General features: G+C 36.3%; 1 protein-coding gene across 1 annotated transcript; it reads right to left on the bottom strand.

Annotated features, from left to right (window-relative positions):
• Nucleotides 1–4545: 4545 nt before the first annotated feature.
• LOC106071202 (Golgi-associated plant pathogenesis-related protein 1-like) lies at nucleotides 4546–14391 on the bottom strand. Its single transcript, XM_056039808.1, has 5 exons — nucleotides 14267–14391; nucleotides 10660–10751; nucleotides 8086–8237; nucleotides 6535–6618; nucleotides 4546–5303 (listed from the first exon to the last, which is right to left on the bottom strand). The coding sequence occupies exons 1-5, from the start codon at nucleotides 14318–14320 to the stop codon at nucleotides 5143–5145; spliced, it is 543 nt and encodes a 180-aa protein (XP_055895783.1). The 5' UTR covers nucleotides 14321–14391; the 3' UTR covers nucleotides 4546–5142.

Genomic DNA, 14391 nt, shown 5'->3' with positions numbered 1-14391 from the left:
GAATAACAAACAAAAATAAATCTCTCATGAGTAAAAGTTCCCTGGCCTATAAACAACTCATGAGTCAAAGAGGTTCCCTGGCCTATAAACAACTCACGAGTCAAAGAAGTTCCGTGGCATAGGCGTAGACATTAGGAGTCGAAGATGTTCACTATCCTATAGGCCTATACGACACATGAATCAAATAAGTTACCTAGCCTAGAAAAGTTGTTTTTGTGTTGTTTTGTTTTTTGTAATGGGTCTAACTGACACATTTAAACATTTGTTATCTTATCTTATCTTACAAAATACAGACGTTACTTCAAAAAAGAAGATGATTACGTCCTACACGTCATGCATTCAGTCATGCATATTAACCGATGACTCAAATTCTGCCAAATCACTGGTTTTCCTGGCTGGCTCAGGCAACCCATTCCATGCTCTAATAGCACTGGGGAAGAAGGATTATTTGTACAAATTGGTCCTTCAAAGAGAAAGTCTTAGAAATGTGTATTTTTTTAAAAATGTAATTCTTACTTTATCAAGCTGATGATGGCCTAGAATAATCTTACTTTATCAAGCTGATGACGACCTAGAATAATCTCATTTTGTTTATCTCTTGTAATACTCCATTGCTGGAATTTGTTCTTAGAGCTTTGCTGAACTCTTTCTCTCCTGATTGACGATACCATAGTTGATTTGACCCCATTAAATTAACTTAATTTTATGAGTTTATAAACTTTAATTGGTGTTATATATATATATATATATATATATATATATATATATATATATATATATATATATATATATATATATATATATATATAAAGGGCATACATTAATCTTTACCAATTATAACATTTTCTGACGTTTAACCCTAGCAGGGTAGTGAAATTTAAATGAGAAAAATGAATAATTCCTTCTGAACGCGTGAAAAAATTACGGAGAGATAGAGTTAATACTACTAGCATTCCAGCCAATGTGCATGTGGTTTTTAACTATAAAACTCTTAGCTGAGTATCAAAAAATACACGTTTAAAGCAATTCCCGCTGTAGCCTTTTTCACAACAAGCAGAGTACAAAAAAACAAAAGCGAGCCGACCCGCGGCGTAGCATACGCCCCTCCCTCTGTTTTTTTCTCGCTCTCTGTCACCGCGAAAGCTAACGTGGGGTAGCTCTAGTCCGACTTGCAGCAATAAAAGTTATCTTTTCTTTGAATTTTTCACTGTGATGTCCAGCATGGTTGAGCCACGAAGATAATTATTATAGAGATACGTTTTTTTTAAAAACAAAGTGTGTATCACTACGACTGGCTCAAGTCATGTCATTAAATGTGTAATCGATCTAGACTAACAACAATAAATCTGTGCGATTAGAAAAAAAGTTTTTTACCAAATGTTTTTGTTTAGCGCTATTTCATGCTTTGATCCTTTTCAAAACACTAAGATCCTATCACTTGTCTGGACCAGTTGGAAATGGGGGGGGGGGGGGGGGGATAGAAAGAACGAGGTATCTGTGTGATCGCTTTTTCAATGCATTTTTTTTTTAAAGGGAACGGCCTGAATTCAAACTTGTGGGCTAAAGCCTTCTCGGGCCTCTCAAGCCAACGCTGTAACCACTCTACTAGCGAAGAGTCTATGAAGATGGAAGATTGTAGAGTTATCTATTGTCTCTATTTCATGTTTGTGTTCACAAAACCTAAAATTGCATCCTAATCTAAAGGGGACTAATTCAACTTATGCCACCACTTTAGACAAGATAACAAACAAAAGTAATGTATTACCAATAGTCAATTAACTAATTGGTTGATTTTTTAAATGGATTCTTGTGGTGTCAGGTAAAAGATATAATTGTGCAATTGTTCAGCTTGATCCGAGATTGGTCGTCGAGAAATAACATTTACAAACTTTTGATCTGAATGAGTTAATATGAGCAATAAAAAAGACTTAAGCCAAATGTTATTATAAGACGATTCTATTTCGAACCTTTTCGACTGTCAAACTAAAGTTATCCTAGCGCAATACGGTTGGTAGTTACTTATTTCCTGACAAGAGCAGTGTTTTTTTGGTGAGCTAAAAGGTGGTCGACGGAACACAGGTGCCCCTCGAAAACGCTTTAAAGACTAGCTTAGCCGCCAACTTGCCTTAGCTGACATAGAAGAGAGCATCTGGCGGCATGCGGTCTCAGAACGAGGCAGCTAGAGGTCGCTCACGAAAGCCGCGGGATACACATTTGAGACCAAAAGAAAATCCGCTGCCGAGGACAGACGCAGACGGCGAAAAGAAAATCGTAATCGACCACCGGCAACAAATGTGTGTCACAGCTGGGTCTGCGTATCCACGGGAAATAGTGCATTCCTCACTAATCTTCGGACTCGAACACAAGCCTTATATTATTATTTCTATGTTTTTATCCATGGGAAGCATAAGGCGACAAACTCACCTCTCCACGAGTACAACTACTAGGACTATTGATTGTCTTTATAAACTTAAAGCTGAGCTCGGAGGACAGAGATTTTATATTGAACTAGTCGACCGGCGGCGTAGCATGCGCCGCTATTTTGCAGGGCCGGACTTAGGTTACTGCAACCTATGCGACCGCAGTGGGCCCCGCACTTTTATAGGACCCGCGTAAACTGTAGGTGTAAATTATTAAATTAAATCATTTTATAACTTTTAACAGATTTTCCGCGGCTTTGGTCTTTCCATTACTTGGTGTCCTGAGCCATGAAGAGAATCATATATAGAGATGACGTTAAATAATTTTTGACTATAAACTAGTTGCTTACAAAGTGGCTGGTAGTGCAGTGTGTGTGCCTGTGTATGAAGTGACCAGTGGACCTTGAGTGTACATGGTTGAGTGAGCAGCAGTGTGTCAGGGACTGTGTTTAAAAGGAAGTCAGTTTAGAGAACAAGTGGCTGGAGTGAGAAGCATAAATAGAGACAAATAGAATCATTGTGTTTCTTGAAGCTCGTGTTGTTCCAGTGTGGCTATTACAAGATATAAACTTCTTTCCTCCGAGCGCAAGATTTAGAAAAAAAAAAAAACGCAACCTAGGCCTAGAGTATGTACTGGTTTGAGTTGGTTAGAGATGGTTTGAGTTGGTTAGAGATGGTTTGAGTTGGTTAGAGATGGTTCGAGTTGGTTAGAGATGGTTTGAGTTGGTTAGAGATGGTTTGAGTTGGTTAGAGATGGTTCGAGTTGCTTAGAGATTGTTTGAGTTGGTTAGAGTTGGTTTGAGTTGGTTAGAGATGGTTAGAGATGGTTTGAGTTGGTAAGAGGTGGTTAGAGTTGGTTAGAGTTCGTTAGAGATGCTTTAAGTTCGTTAGAGATGGTTAGAGATTGTTTGAGTTGGTTAGAGATGGTTAGAGTTCGTTAGAGATGGTTAGAGATGGTTTAAGTTCGTTAGAGATGGTTCGAGTTGCTTAGAGATTGTTTGAGTTGGTTAGAGTTGGTTTGAGTTGGTTAGAGATGGTTAGAGATGGTTTGAGTTGGTAAGAGGTGGTTAGAGTTGGTTAGAGTTCGTTAGAGATGGTTTAAGTTCGTTAGAGATGGTTAGAGATTGTTTGAGTTGGTTAGAGATGGTTAGAGTTCGTTAGAGATGGTTAGAGATTGTTGGATTTGGTTAGAGATGATTAGAGTTGGTTAGAGATGGTTGGAGTTGGTTAGAGATGGTTTGAGATGGTTAGAGAAGGTTAGAGATGGTTTGAGTTGGTTAGAGATGGTTCGAGTTGCTTAGAGATGGTTAGAGATGGTTTGAATTGATTAGAGATGGTTTGAGTTGCTTAGAGATGGTTAGAGATAGTTAGAGATGATTAGAGTTGGTTAGAGATGGTTGGATTTGGTTAGAGATGATTAGAGTTGGTTAGAGATGGTTGGAGTTGGTTAGAGATGGTTTGAGTTGGTTAGAGATGGTTAGAGATGGTTTGAGTTGGTAAGAGGTGGTTAGAGATGGTTAGAGTTCGTTAGAGATGGTTAGAGTTGGTTAGAGCTGGTTAGAGATGGTTAGTGTTGGTTAGAGATGGTTAGAGTTGGTTAGAGTTGCTTAGAGATGGTTAGAGTTGGTTAGAGTTGGTTAGAGATGGTAAGAGTTAGTTAGAGTTGGTTAGAGATGGTAAGAGTTAGTTAGAGTTGGTTAGAGATGGTAAGAGTTAGTTAGAGTTGGTTAGAGATGGTAAGAGTTAGAGTTGGTTAGAGATGGTAAGAGCTAGTTAGAGATGGTAAGAGTTAGTTAGAGTTGGTTAGAGATGGTAAGAGCTAGTTAGAGATGGTTTGAGTTGATTGGAGTTTGTTTGAAAAGATACAACAGAGACGCAATAACTACTTAAAAGAAAAATTCGTTTCATTATTTGGTAGGAAACTTCCTTAGATATACAACAAAAATGAAAATTTTATGACTTCTGAAAACAAGAAATCATAATTATTAGATTTACTTATAAATTAAGACTCACAGACATTTAAGATGAAAATTCGGTTTTATTAATTTTAAAATAAGTGTCATTGTTTTTTATCCTATTTGTTTCACATTTCGCTACGAAATAAATCTACACACACAAACACATTGATTCACTTTATTAAACTAGAGCTTACTTTTTAAATTGGAATGTGCCACTTGTATAAATAATCTTCCGTCATTGCTACTTTTACAAAACGGTTCATCGATTGACATATAACAACAATAATCTTCCGTAAATCTTACTTAGAGAAAAATATTTGAAATAAATGAACTAGACATGTTCTAGAAGTTGAGAATTTTAAAAAATTAGACATACAATTTTGTTGCACTCTGTTTCTAGTATGATGTCACCTTTACAGAAATAGATCAGTTACTGCCATGGAAATATCCCTGTGTGATATCATTAGGATAAATATATATATATATATAATAAGACTAATGAAGTATGATACATTTTTATCACTAAATTATAATTATTCACTAAGCTTTTTTGGATTATTCTGATAATTTTGTAATATAATTTTAATACAGCAACTATTCCTGATTCGTTCACTGAAAGACATATTTGCAGTATTCTTATATGATCCTATTTATTCTTATAGAGTCCACTGTGGTCAGCCGATGGAAAGATTGTATTCTTATATGATCCTATTTATTCTTATAGAGTCCACTGTGGTCAGCCGATGGAAAGATTGTATCAGAATTCATGAAGTCTCTTGAGCTGGAAGAACATTGGACTGAAACTGACCAGCGACGTTGCCTGGCGGGAAGTAGCTGACCACTACGATGGAGCGCCCGTCTCTGGCCTGGGATCGACCCACTCCGATCTCGGTCGAGTTGCGCCACACCATCTGAGTAAAGTGGCCTAGACAACACCAAAAAAAGTAAAAATGGCAAACTAATTAAATATATAAATAATATATCTATACTATAAAGCAGAAAGTAAGGCTTATGTGTGTATGTATGTATGCATTATATATGTATGTATATATGTAGGCCCTATGTATGTATGTGTGTATGTATGCATGTATGTATGTATGTATGTATGTATGTATGTATGTATGTATGTATGTATGTATGTATGCCTGTCCCGAATACAAATTAAAACCGTTTGAACAATCTTGATAATACTTGGCATAAAAGATCCTTAGATCATGACGGAGACAGTGTATGTTTAATGCTCCTCCCACAACCGGAGAGCCCAAAAAAATATAGAAAAAGTACCTAATTGTATTTCTAATAAAGTATGAAACTTTTTAACAAATCGGGTAAACCCGTTTTCACAGTATTTTGTTGCAGACGTGGCTGGATATGTGGAGTAATTTCCCCAATCACGTCTTGTACACGTTATTTCCTCCTTTTCCCATTGTCAGATCGAGTTGAAATTTTGCATAATTTGTCACAGTCGATGACGATACTTGAATCCATAAAAAATTAACTTATTAATTAATCAATTAGGGATAATTAATTAATTTTTTTTGTATAGAAAAAGGGAACTTATTTCTTCAGTGAATAAAACTTGAAAGCATTAAACTCATGAGACTGCATTCATGACTTTGTTTCTTCCGTGTGTTTAACAAGAGACCTCGAGGTACTTACGAACTCACTTATGCCATCACTGTCATGTACTTTGAGAAGACATTACTACTCTTCAATTTGACAATTGTTTTTGTATTGTCCCAAAGCACACTACAAAGGCAGCCATTACAAAGAATAACAGGATACAAAATAACATACTCAAAATAATCAAAAATGAAACCAAAAGAAAAGTAATAATGATGTAACTTGTAAATTACATGATAAATTATAATAAATAATAAATAGGCATTCTGGCTTGATATATTGAGATCAGCTATAGATCTAGTTACTAGGGCTGCTCATTGGTTCATTTTGAGGCTTGAGAAACTTGTACAGCTCTAATTCAGTCGTGACACATTGGGCATCCTGGAAGCTATCAGTATCTTTATGTGTGTGTGAATTTGTGAGTGCTTGCCAGTTCTTGTGTTCTAATCTAAAGATCTCCCTGCGCCCTATTCTAGAAACGGAAAGAGTCGTAAGATTAGATGTATAATAGTACACCTGATATTTGTTCTTACCAGCGGTCACAATAGGTCCAGTAGGTTCCGTCCCGAAGTTATACTTCCTGACCTCGCTGTACCATGTGTCACATACTTCCTGGGCTTTAAAAAAAAAAAAAGAAAAATATAAAAATACTTTTTAAAAAAAAAGCTTATCTAAAGGAAAGAACTCCACACTTAGAACTATGTCTCTTAATAATCTAGAAAATATTTTTCGATATTAAACAAAATGATTAATTACCAGAAATTAATTGTCTAATTATTTACTTTTTAAAATTGATTCATGTCTTGTTTATGTCAATGAATAATTGTGCGAAGTTTCAGTTTGATCCAAGAGTGTGTGTAGGAGAAATAACGTGAACAAACTTTTTACCAGACAGACAGACAGAGTAAGTTGATATCAGCTTTGTAAAAAAACAACAACAACAAATAAACCTTATAACGCATATCGCAACTTTTACATGAAATATAAAAGATGATATATAGCATAAATATGCATGTATAGTCCTTAGAAAAACAAGACGAGATTCTGCTACTACGCCCCTGCACACGCTCCATTGGCTTCCAGTGAAAGCGAGAATCGACTACAAGATGGCCACACTTTGTCGTCAGTGTATATCTAACAATGAGATGCCCTTGTACCTCAGCGAACTGATCTCTCCATATGTCATCCAGAGAGCCCTGCGATCAATGGACTCAACGCTTTTAGTGGTGCCACGTTTCTCCCCCAAAAGCTACGGTCTGCGGGCTTTTTCAGTGCACGGACTAAAGGTTTGGAACTCACTCCCCATTAATCTCAGACAGACAACATGCTACACTTCTTTCAAGAAGAAATTTAAGACCTACCTGTTGAAAATTTGTTTAGATTAGTTTGTCATTTTAGTTCTCGTGTTTGTGTGTGTAATGTTATTACAGCGCCTTGAGCCTACATTTTGTTTGTTAATAGCGCTTTATAAATAAAATTATTATTATTACTTATTATTAATGTAGCACTACAATGTCAGCATGTTTTTAATAGAGCTTATATCCTCTCATTTTGTTTGTCTGGTACAAAGTGTAAACACGTCTATTTGTCCCACACAACCGTTCTTGAATCAGGCTCTAACTTTGCACAATTATTCATTGCCGAAGATAATAGATTAATCAATAAAATGAATTAACCAATTTTTCAATTAATTACTGGCAATTAATCCTTTTATTTGATACCAACAAGGGAAATAAATCCTTCAGTAGTCACAGATACCGCTAAATATGTAGGGATTCGTCCTCTTAGATAATTGTACACGTTATTTCTCCCATACCTCATGGGATTAAGTTGAAACTTTAAACAATTATTTATTTTACCTAACAAAACACGAATCGATAAACAAAAATACTCAAATTAGTCAATTAATTATAGGTAATTAATTAATTTGTATGATATCGAATAAATCAAATAACTTGTACATTATTGATACAGTTGATATATATAATTTAAAAAAAAAAGTATTTTTAAAATTGTTTTGCTTGTTTTATACTTTATAAGGTCATTTCAAAGTAGGGTCAGACAGTTGGAGGTCTGGGTCTTACGTTTATATATGGCCTTGTTGGATGCCCACTTCATGGCGATATTCTCTCCTACCCTGCCTCCCTTGTACTTGTTCTCGCTGTGGGCCAGGTCCTCGCTGGCTGCAAGCTTGTCGGCCCACTGTTGGGTCATGGCGCACAGGTCGTCGTTAAGTCTTGGACCATGAGATAAAAACTATGCATAATTAATGTATTTATAAATCATAACAAATTGCTTTCATCGATTTCATACTATTAAAAACAAACTTGAATAAATAAAAAAACAGCATTTGGATCTTTGTCAAAATGACTACTCTAGCCATGTTACGCCAGCGGTGGATCTACCTTTATTTACCCTCAGAAATAATTCTTGAAATATTTTCAAGTATTATGAAGAAAAAGAAAGTCTTATATTTAATCACATCTCCAAAAGCTTTCTATATTTCTATAAGCTTAGAGCCTTATCAAGTCGGCCCCTGCGTCACGCAGTACAAACACCATATCGTTCCGTTATCCACGTACATATCCGGAGTTTGTGCGTTTAAAAAAAAATTACTAATGTTTTTGCAGTTTTATTTAAATGAATAGAATGGTACGCTGAAGATCTTCCTTCAGAAATGAAGAGTATAAAGCACACCCCCCCCCCCCATATCTCCTAGACAAAACTCCTGCTGGGAGAGGAAAGAAGGCGGATTTTGAAATCAGGAACATTGTTACCATAAACAAAAACCGCAATCCTACATTACGGATCCATTAAAAAAAGGAAATCTTTTGCATGTAGGATTATCCAATCCTTGAAAGACCTATTAAACAAGCAAGTCACTTGACTGCTCCGGCATCGTTACGTGGTTTCTGCATGAATAATACAGCCAAAATTTTTTATTTTAAATTTCCATGCTTGTAACTTCAGAAGACAAAGTTTTAAGCGAGATTGTAAAATAAGTTAAAATTTAAAAAAAAATTAAAGTCGTTCTTTTCTTTTTCCGAGGTACTTTTTTTCTCTTTTATCTCTTTCTCAAATAAATTATTGAATAAAATGAATTATATCACAATGTGTATTGCATTTCTCTCTCTCCCCCCCCCTCCCAGTTTCCCCCCCTTTTTATGTGCTATTTAAGGTCACTTTATGTTTGAATAGTTTTTCTTTTTTTTTTAATTTAAATTTTCTTTTGAGACCTTGGGATATATGGGACGAAGGTTTATGAAGCTGTCATGTGGCCAGCACAAAGACCGACCGCTTTTACTTTTCCAAACTTACATTATAAATGGGTTGACTTCATGAGTCCGGAGTTCAAACCCCTTTCTTCGCTGGGACTAAAAACGAAACTCGAATCTTAATTCGGTTCGGAGACCAAGCGCTTTACCGCAACGTGGCATTCACGTTTTCCTTCGGATGTCAACTAGCCTTGTGTTTGTGCCGTTTGTGAGTTATTATGTACGTTTTTCTTTTGGCGACAGTTGCGCATTTCTTTCTTTGTGAGAGTTATCTTTTATAGCTTACTAGTCGACCCACGGCGTAGCATACGGCGCTATTTCGCAGGGCCGGCATTAGGCCACTGCTACCTATGCGACTGCAATGGGCCCCGCACCTTCATAGGGCCCGTGTAAACTGTAGGTGTAAATTATTAAATGAAACCATTTTATAACTTATAACAGATTTTCGCGGCCTCCTGATTTACCAGGAGCTCCTGGAAATCTCATGAAATTTCAAAATATACGAAAAAGTCCTGGAAATCTCCGGAAATTATTAAAATCTTTTGAAAACTCATACAAATCTCCTGAAATATAAAGACAAAATTATCATTTTTGGGTGTCATACAATATGGAAAACGCCAATCCTACGCGCGATTAAAAAAAAAACGGCATTATGCAATATCCGTAACTGTGGAATTTGGTTAAAGAAGCTTCTTGCGCCTCACACTAATGAAGAATTACTTAAGGTCAACAACTCTCATAGATAGATTGAAACATTTGTTAATTCTTGCTATCGAGCGTGATCTATGTAGGAAATAGAATTTTTATGATATACTGTATGACTTCGTTACACGCAAGACTCGTAAAGTAATTCTGTAATAAAATGCAAAGACGAATTTATTTTCTAATACAAGCTCTTCATTTTCAATTATTAACCCTACCCATACTTGGCCCCGCAAGTGGATTACTTGTTCTCCCCCCTCTCTTTTTTTCCTCCACTAAAGTTACGTGGGGTAACTCTAGTCCAACTTGAAAAAGAGTTATCTTTCCATTACTTTTTGGTGTCCAGACTGTTGAGCCATGAAGAGAATTATATATATATATATTTACAATACCTCCATGCAAGTCACATAACCTGGGCTAAACATGAAACCTTATTTGTGGACACGCTTCTCGAAAACGGCTCTAACGATTTTCCAAGAACTTCGACAGTTGATGTAAATCGTTCGGAAAAGAATTGCTAGATCTTTAGCCACTATTGGAAAAACTCTAGTTTGACAGTTATCATATTTCAAAGCATTAACAAAATCACACTCGACCTACTGGAAATAAGCGAAAGGGTCATCTTCCTCTGCCTGAACCCTGGGGGGCAAGGGGAGGTCCACTACGTTACTTTATGTTCACCTTAAAGCGTAGGCTCTGTGTTTTTTCCGGTAGTCATTGTGTATTCTAACGACGTCGTCTGCGAACTCTTGATACGAGATGATGCCAGGTTTCTGTAGACAGAGGAATCACATTTCATTAGTGCTTCTGACATGAGTAGGAGCGGGAGAAGGGTTGTGGGTGAGGGGGGGGGGGGCCGGGGGTCACCATGCGCCGGGCACCACTCTCAAAGTTAAAAAAAATCTGATTCTAAATTCTATTTCCGTGAACAGTATTGATGAGTAAGACTGTTAACGTAGAGTTCAATAAAATAATTAAACAGACAATAAAAGACAATACTTATATGATGTTGCTAGATCTAGATCAACAATCTATACATTTTTATAAGTTCCCATTTTGTCTTTGTTCATAAGGTGCTGACAAAGAGGGTGCGAAATTTTTTTTTTTTTCCTTTCTGTTTGTGTGGAATAGTTTGTACGTTATTTCTCCCACATTTTATTCTTGAATCAAGCGGAAAATTTACACAATTATTCATTGTCAATGACAGCACAGGAAAAAAAAATTAACCATTTATTTAATCAATTAGTCGTAATTAGTGAAATTTCTTTTATACTGAAAATGCACTAAGTTCAGAATGGTACGTATTCTTAGATATATTTTTAGTACGGTAAAACAGCTGCGTCAAAGATGTATATTTAGGTCATGAAGTAGGTGCATTAAAGTATTGAAGTTTCAACTTGATCCGAGAATGGGTCTCTGAGAGAAAAATGTGTTCAATTATCTAAGGGGACGTAACCCTAGCCTACATATTTAGCGGTATCTTTGAATGCTGGAGGATTTGTTTCCCTTATTGGTATCAACCAAAATAATTAATTATCAGTAATTAAATTATTATTTTGTTATTTTTAAATTGATTCATGTCATGTCTTTGCCAATGAATATTTGTGCTAAGTTTCAAAGTGTGGGAGAAATAATGTGTACAAACATTTTACCAGACAAACAGACAGATAGACAGAATGAGTTGGTATAATGAAAAAAAAAATAAAAAGAGTTTTTTTCTACTTCATCAGGGGTGGTCAACCTTTTTGTATGGAGGGCCGCATATATTTTTTTAAATGAAGGGCCGCATATATATATGTGTGTGTGTGTGTGTGTTTGTGTGTGTGTGTGTAAATGTTAAGTTTTCAAAGCTTCAAGTACTGCGTGAGGTTTAAAAAAACTCCTATCCCTGGTGTGGTTGGTCAATGTATCAAAAGGGTCACACATATGCTCAATATTCAGTGAAGCTATGCACCAAGGCTCCTGATGAATAACACAGAGGTATGAGCGAATGGTCAGGATAGTGCTCTTTAACCTTATCCTTTATTAACTTCAACAAGCCTATTTTTTCCAAGTCAAAGGAATCGCTTCATCTGTTGTTGCACTTGCCATATGTTTCCATAGCAACCCAACTCTTTCAATACACTTCTTGATAGCAATGAATAAATCCTGGCCTTAGTAACTCTTCCATCAGCTGAAACTTAGTAACTCTTCCATCAGCTGATACTTAGTAACTCTTCCATCAGCTGAAACTTAGTAACTCTTCCATCAGCTGAAACTTAGTAACTCTTCCATCAGCTGAAACTTAGTAACTCTTCCATCAGCTGAAACTTAGTAACTCTTCCATCAGCTGAAACTTAGTAACTCTTCCATCAGCTGATACTTAGTAACTCTTCCATCAGCTGAAACTTAGTAACTCTTCCATCAGCTGAAACTTAGTAACTCTTCCATCAGCTGATACTTAGTAACTCTTCCATCAGCTGAAACTAAGTAACTCTTCCATCAGCTGAAACTTAGTAACTCTTCCATCAGCTGAAACTTAGTAACTCTTCCATCAGCTGAAACTTAGTAACTCTTCCATCAGCTGAAACTTAGTAACTCTTCCATCAGCTGAAACTTAGTAACTCTTCCATCAGCTGATACTTAGTAACTCTTCCATCAGCTGAAACTAAGTAACTCTTCCATCAGCTGAAACTTAGTAACTCTTCCATCAGCTGAAACTTAGTAACTCTGCCATCAGCTAAAACTTAGTAACTCTTCCATCAGCTGAAACTTAGTAACTCTTCCATCAGCTGAAACTAAGTAACTCTTCCATCAGCTGAAACTTAGTAACTCTTCCATCAGCTGAAACTTAGTAACTCTTCCATCAGCTGAAACTTAGTAACTCTTCCATCAGCTGAAACTTAGTAACTCTTCCATCAGCTGAAACTTAGTAACTCTTCCATCAGCTGAAACTTAGTAACTCTTCCATCAGCTGAAACTTAGTAACTCTTCCATCAGCTGAAACTTATTATCTATTCACCAGATGAATATCAGTAATTGTGATTTGTCCTGTATATCAGTATTTTTGTCCATTGACGGCGAATACAACAGTACCTTGATTGTATTGTGAAGTTGGTGCATCAAATTATCATCTAATTTTTCAACAGTCCTAACTACACTTCTAATTGACATCCCTTTTCTGTTCAGGAAACATGGAAGCATTTCATTGGCTGCGTCTGACAAGCTTTCTTTAACAAATGCACCATCCGAGAAAGGGATTGTTCCGTTTGACAATCTTGCGTTGCAGCACCAAACTGACTTCACGAGCCCTGATTGTTTGGTGGAAACCTGTCGCAGCTTCGTCAATGGACCAACTAACTTCTGATTCACTTTTATTTGCCTTTCTTCAATTGTGAGATTACATCCGAATCAATCAGGATGTCACGTTTGGCAGTGTCGTTTTAAACCACGATCTGTTCACTGCTTTACCACAAAAATAACTGGCCGTGCCGTCGTCGTTAAAAACCAAACATTTTTTTTTGTAAACGCATTCATGATTAAATGATTTTGTTTTGAAACAAATCCAATCCAACAATACTTCAATGTTTTAATTTATTATTATGCTTTTTATTTACACAACTTTATAACAAAGCAAAGACAGCAAAGACAGCTTCCGGTAGAGCTAAAATGCAATTCGGATCTTTACCTGAATGTTTCGACATATTGCTAATTAGAATATTTTTGTCACATAGTTGCCCCCGTGTCATAATATCCCCACCCCTGTGCTAGATCTATAAATTAGAATCTAATTGATTCTAAATCTCGAAGTATAGATCTCGAATAGATTAGATTGGAGAGGCAGCCGCATTTTCGCTGGGGGTGATTCAACCATGGAATCTTAAATTTGGCCTAGATATACGTAGGTTTTGTGATAGTACTCTGTAAAGCATCCAACCTGAACTAGCCAACTAGGTACTTTTTTTTAGTGGGATGTGGATTGTCCAGACCATAAGCATCTAGGCTTAGGCCAAATGTCGACCACAGTGGTACAGAAGTCTGAGACGGCTATGGACAGCATATGGCTCAAGTTTAATTTTGGAATTTCCAATTTTAAGACTGGCTGCTGACCATGGCTATGGACTCCAGCCTCAGAGTCTGCTCCTCGACCGTAAACTTAATAATACTTAATTCCGTACATCAGCTTTATCATTTAGATCTAGTCTACAATCAGGGAATACAATTTATAGATAAATAAAACTAAGAAATTATTTGTAGACTGACTCAAACTTTACAACAATAAATCGACGACACCTAAGAAAGTAGTTACCCAAACTGGTGGCAATCCATTCTGTAGATAGTCCAACAAGGCAAAAAATGACATTTTTCAATCAAGGGGATTGATTTCAGTGGTAAAAAATAAATTGTTTACTAATTTTCGTCGGCAATTGTTTT

The sequence above is a fragment of the Biomphalaria glabrata genome, chromosome 9 (genome assembly GCF_947242115.1).
Source record: "Biomphalaria glabrata chromosome 9, xgBioGlab47.1, whole genome shotgun sequence".
Lineage (NCBI taxonomy): Eukaryota > Metazoa > Mollusca > Gastropoda > Planorbidae > Biomphalaria > Biomphalaria glabrata.
The sequence above is the reverse complement of the archived record's forward strand: the minus strand, read 5'-3'. Positions and strand labels throughout refer to the sequence as shown.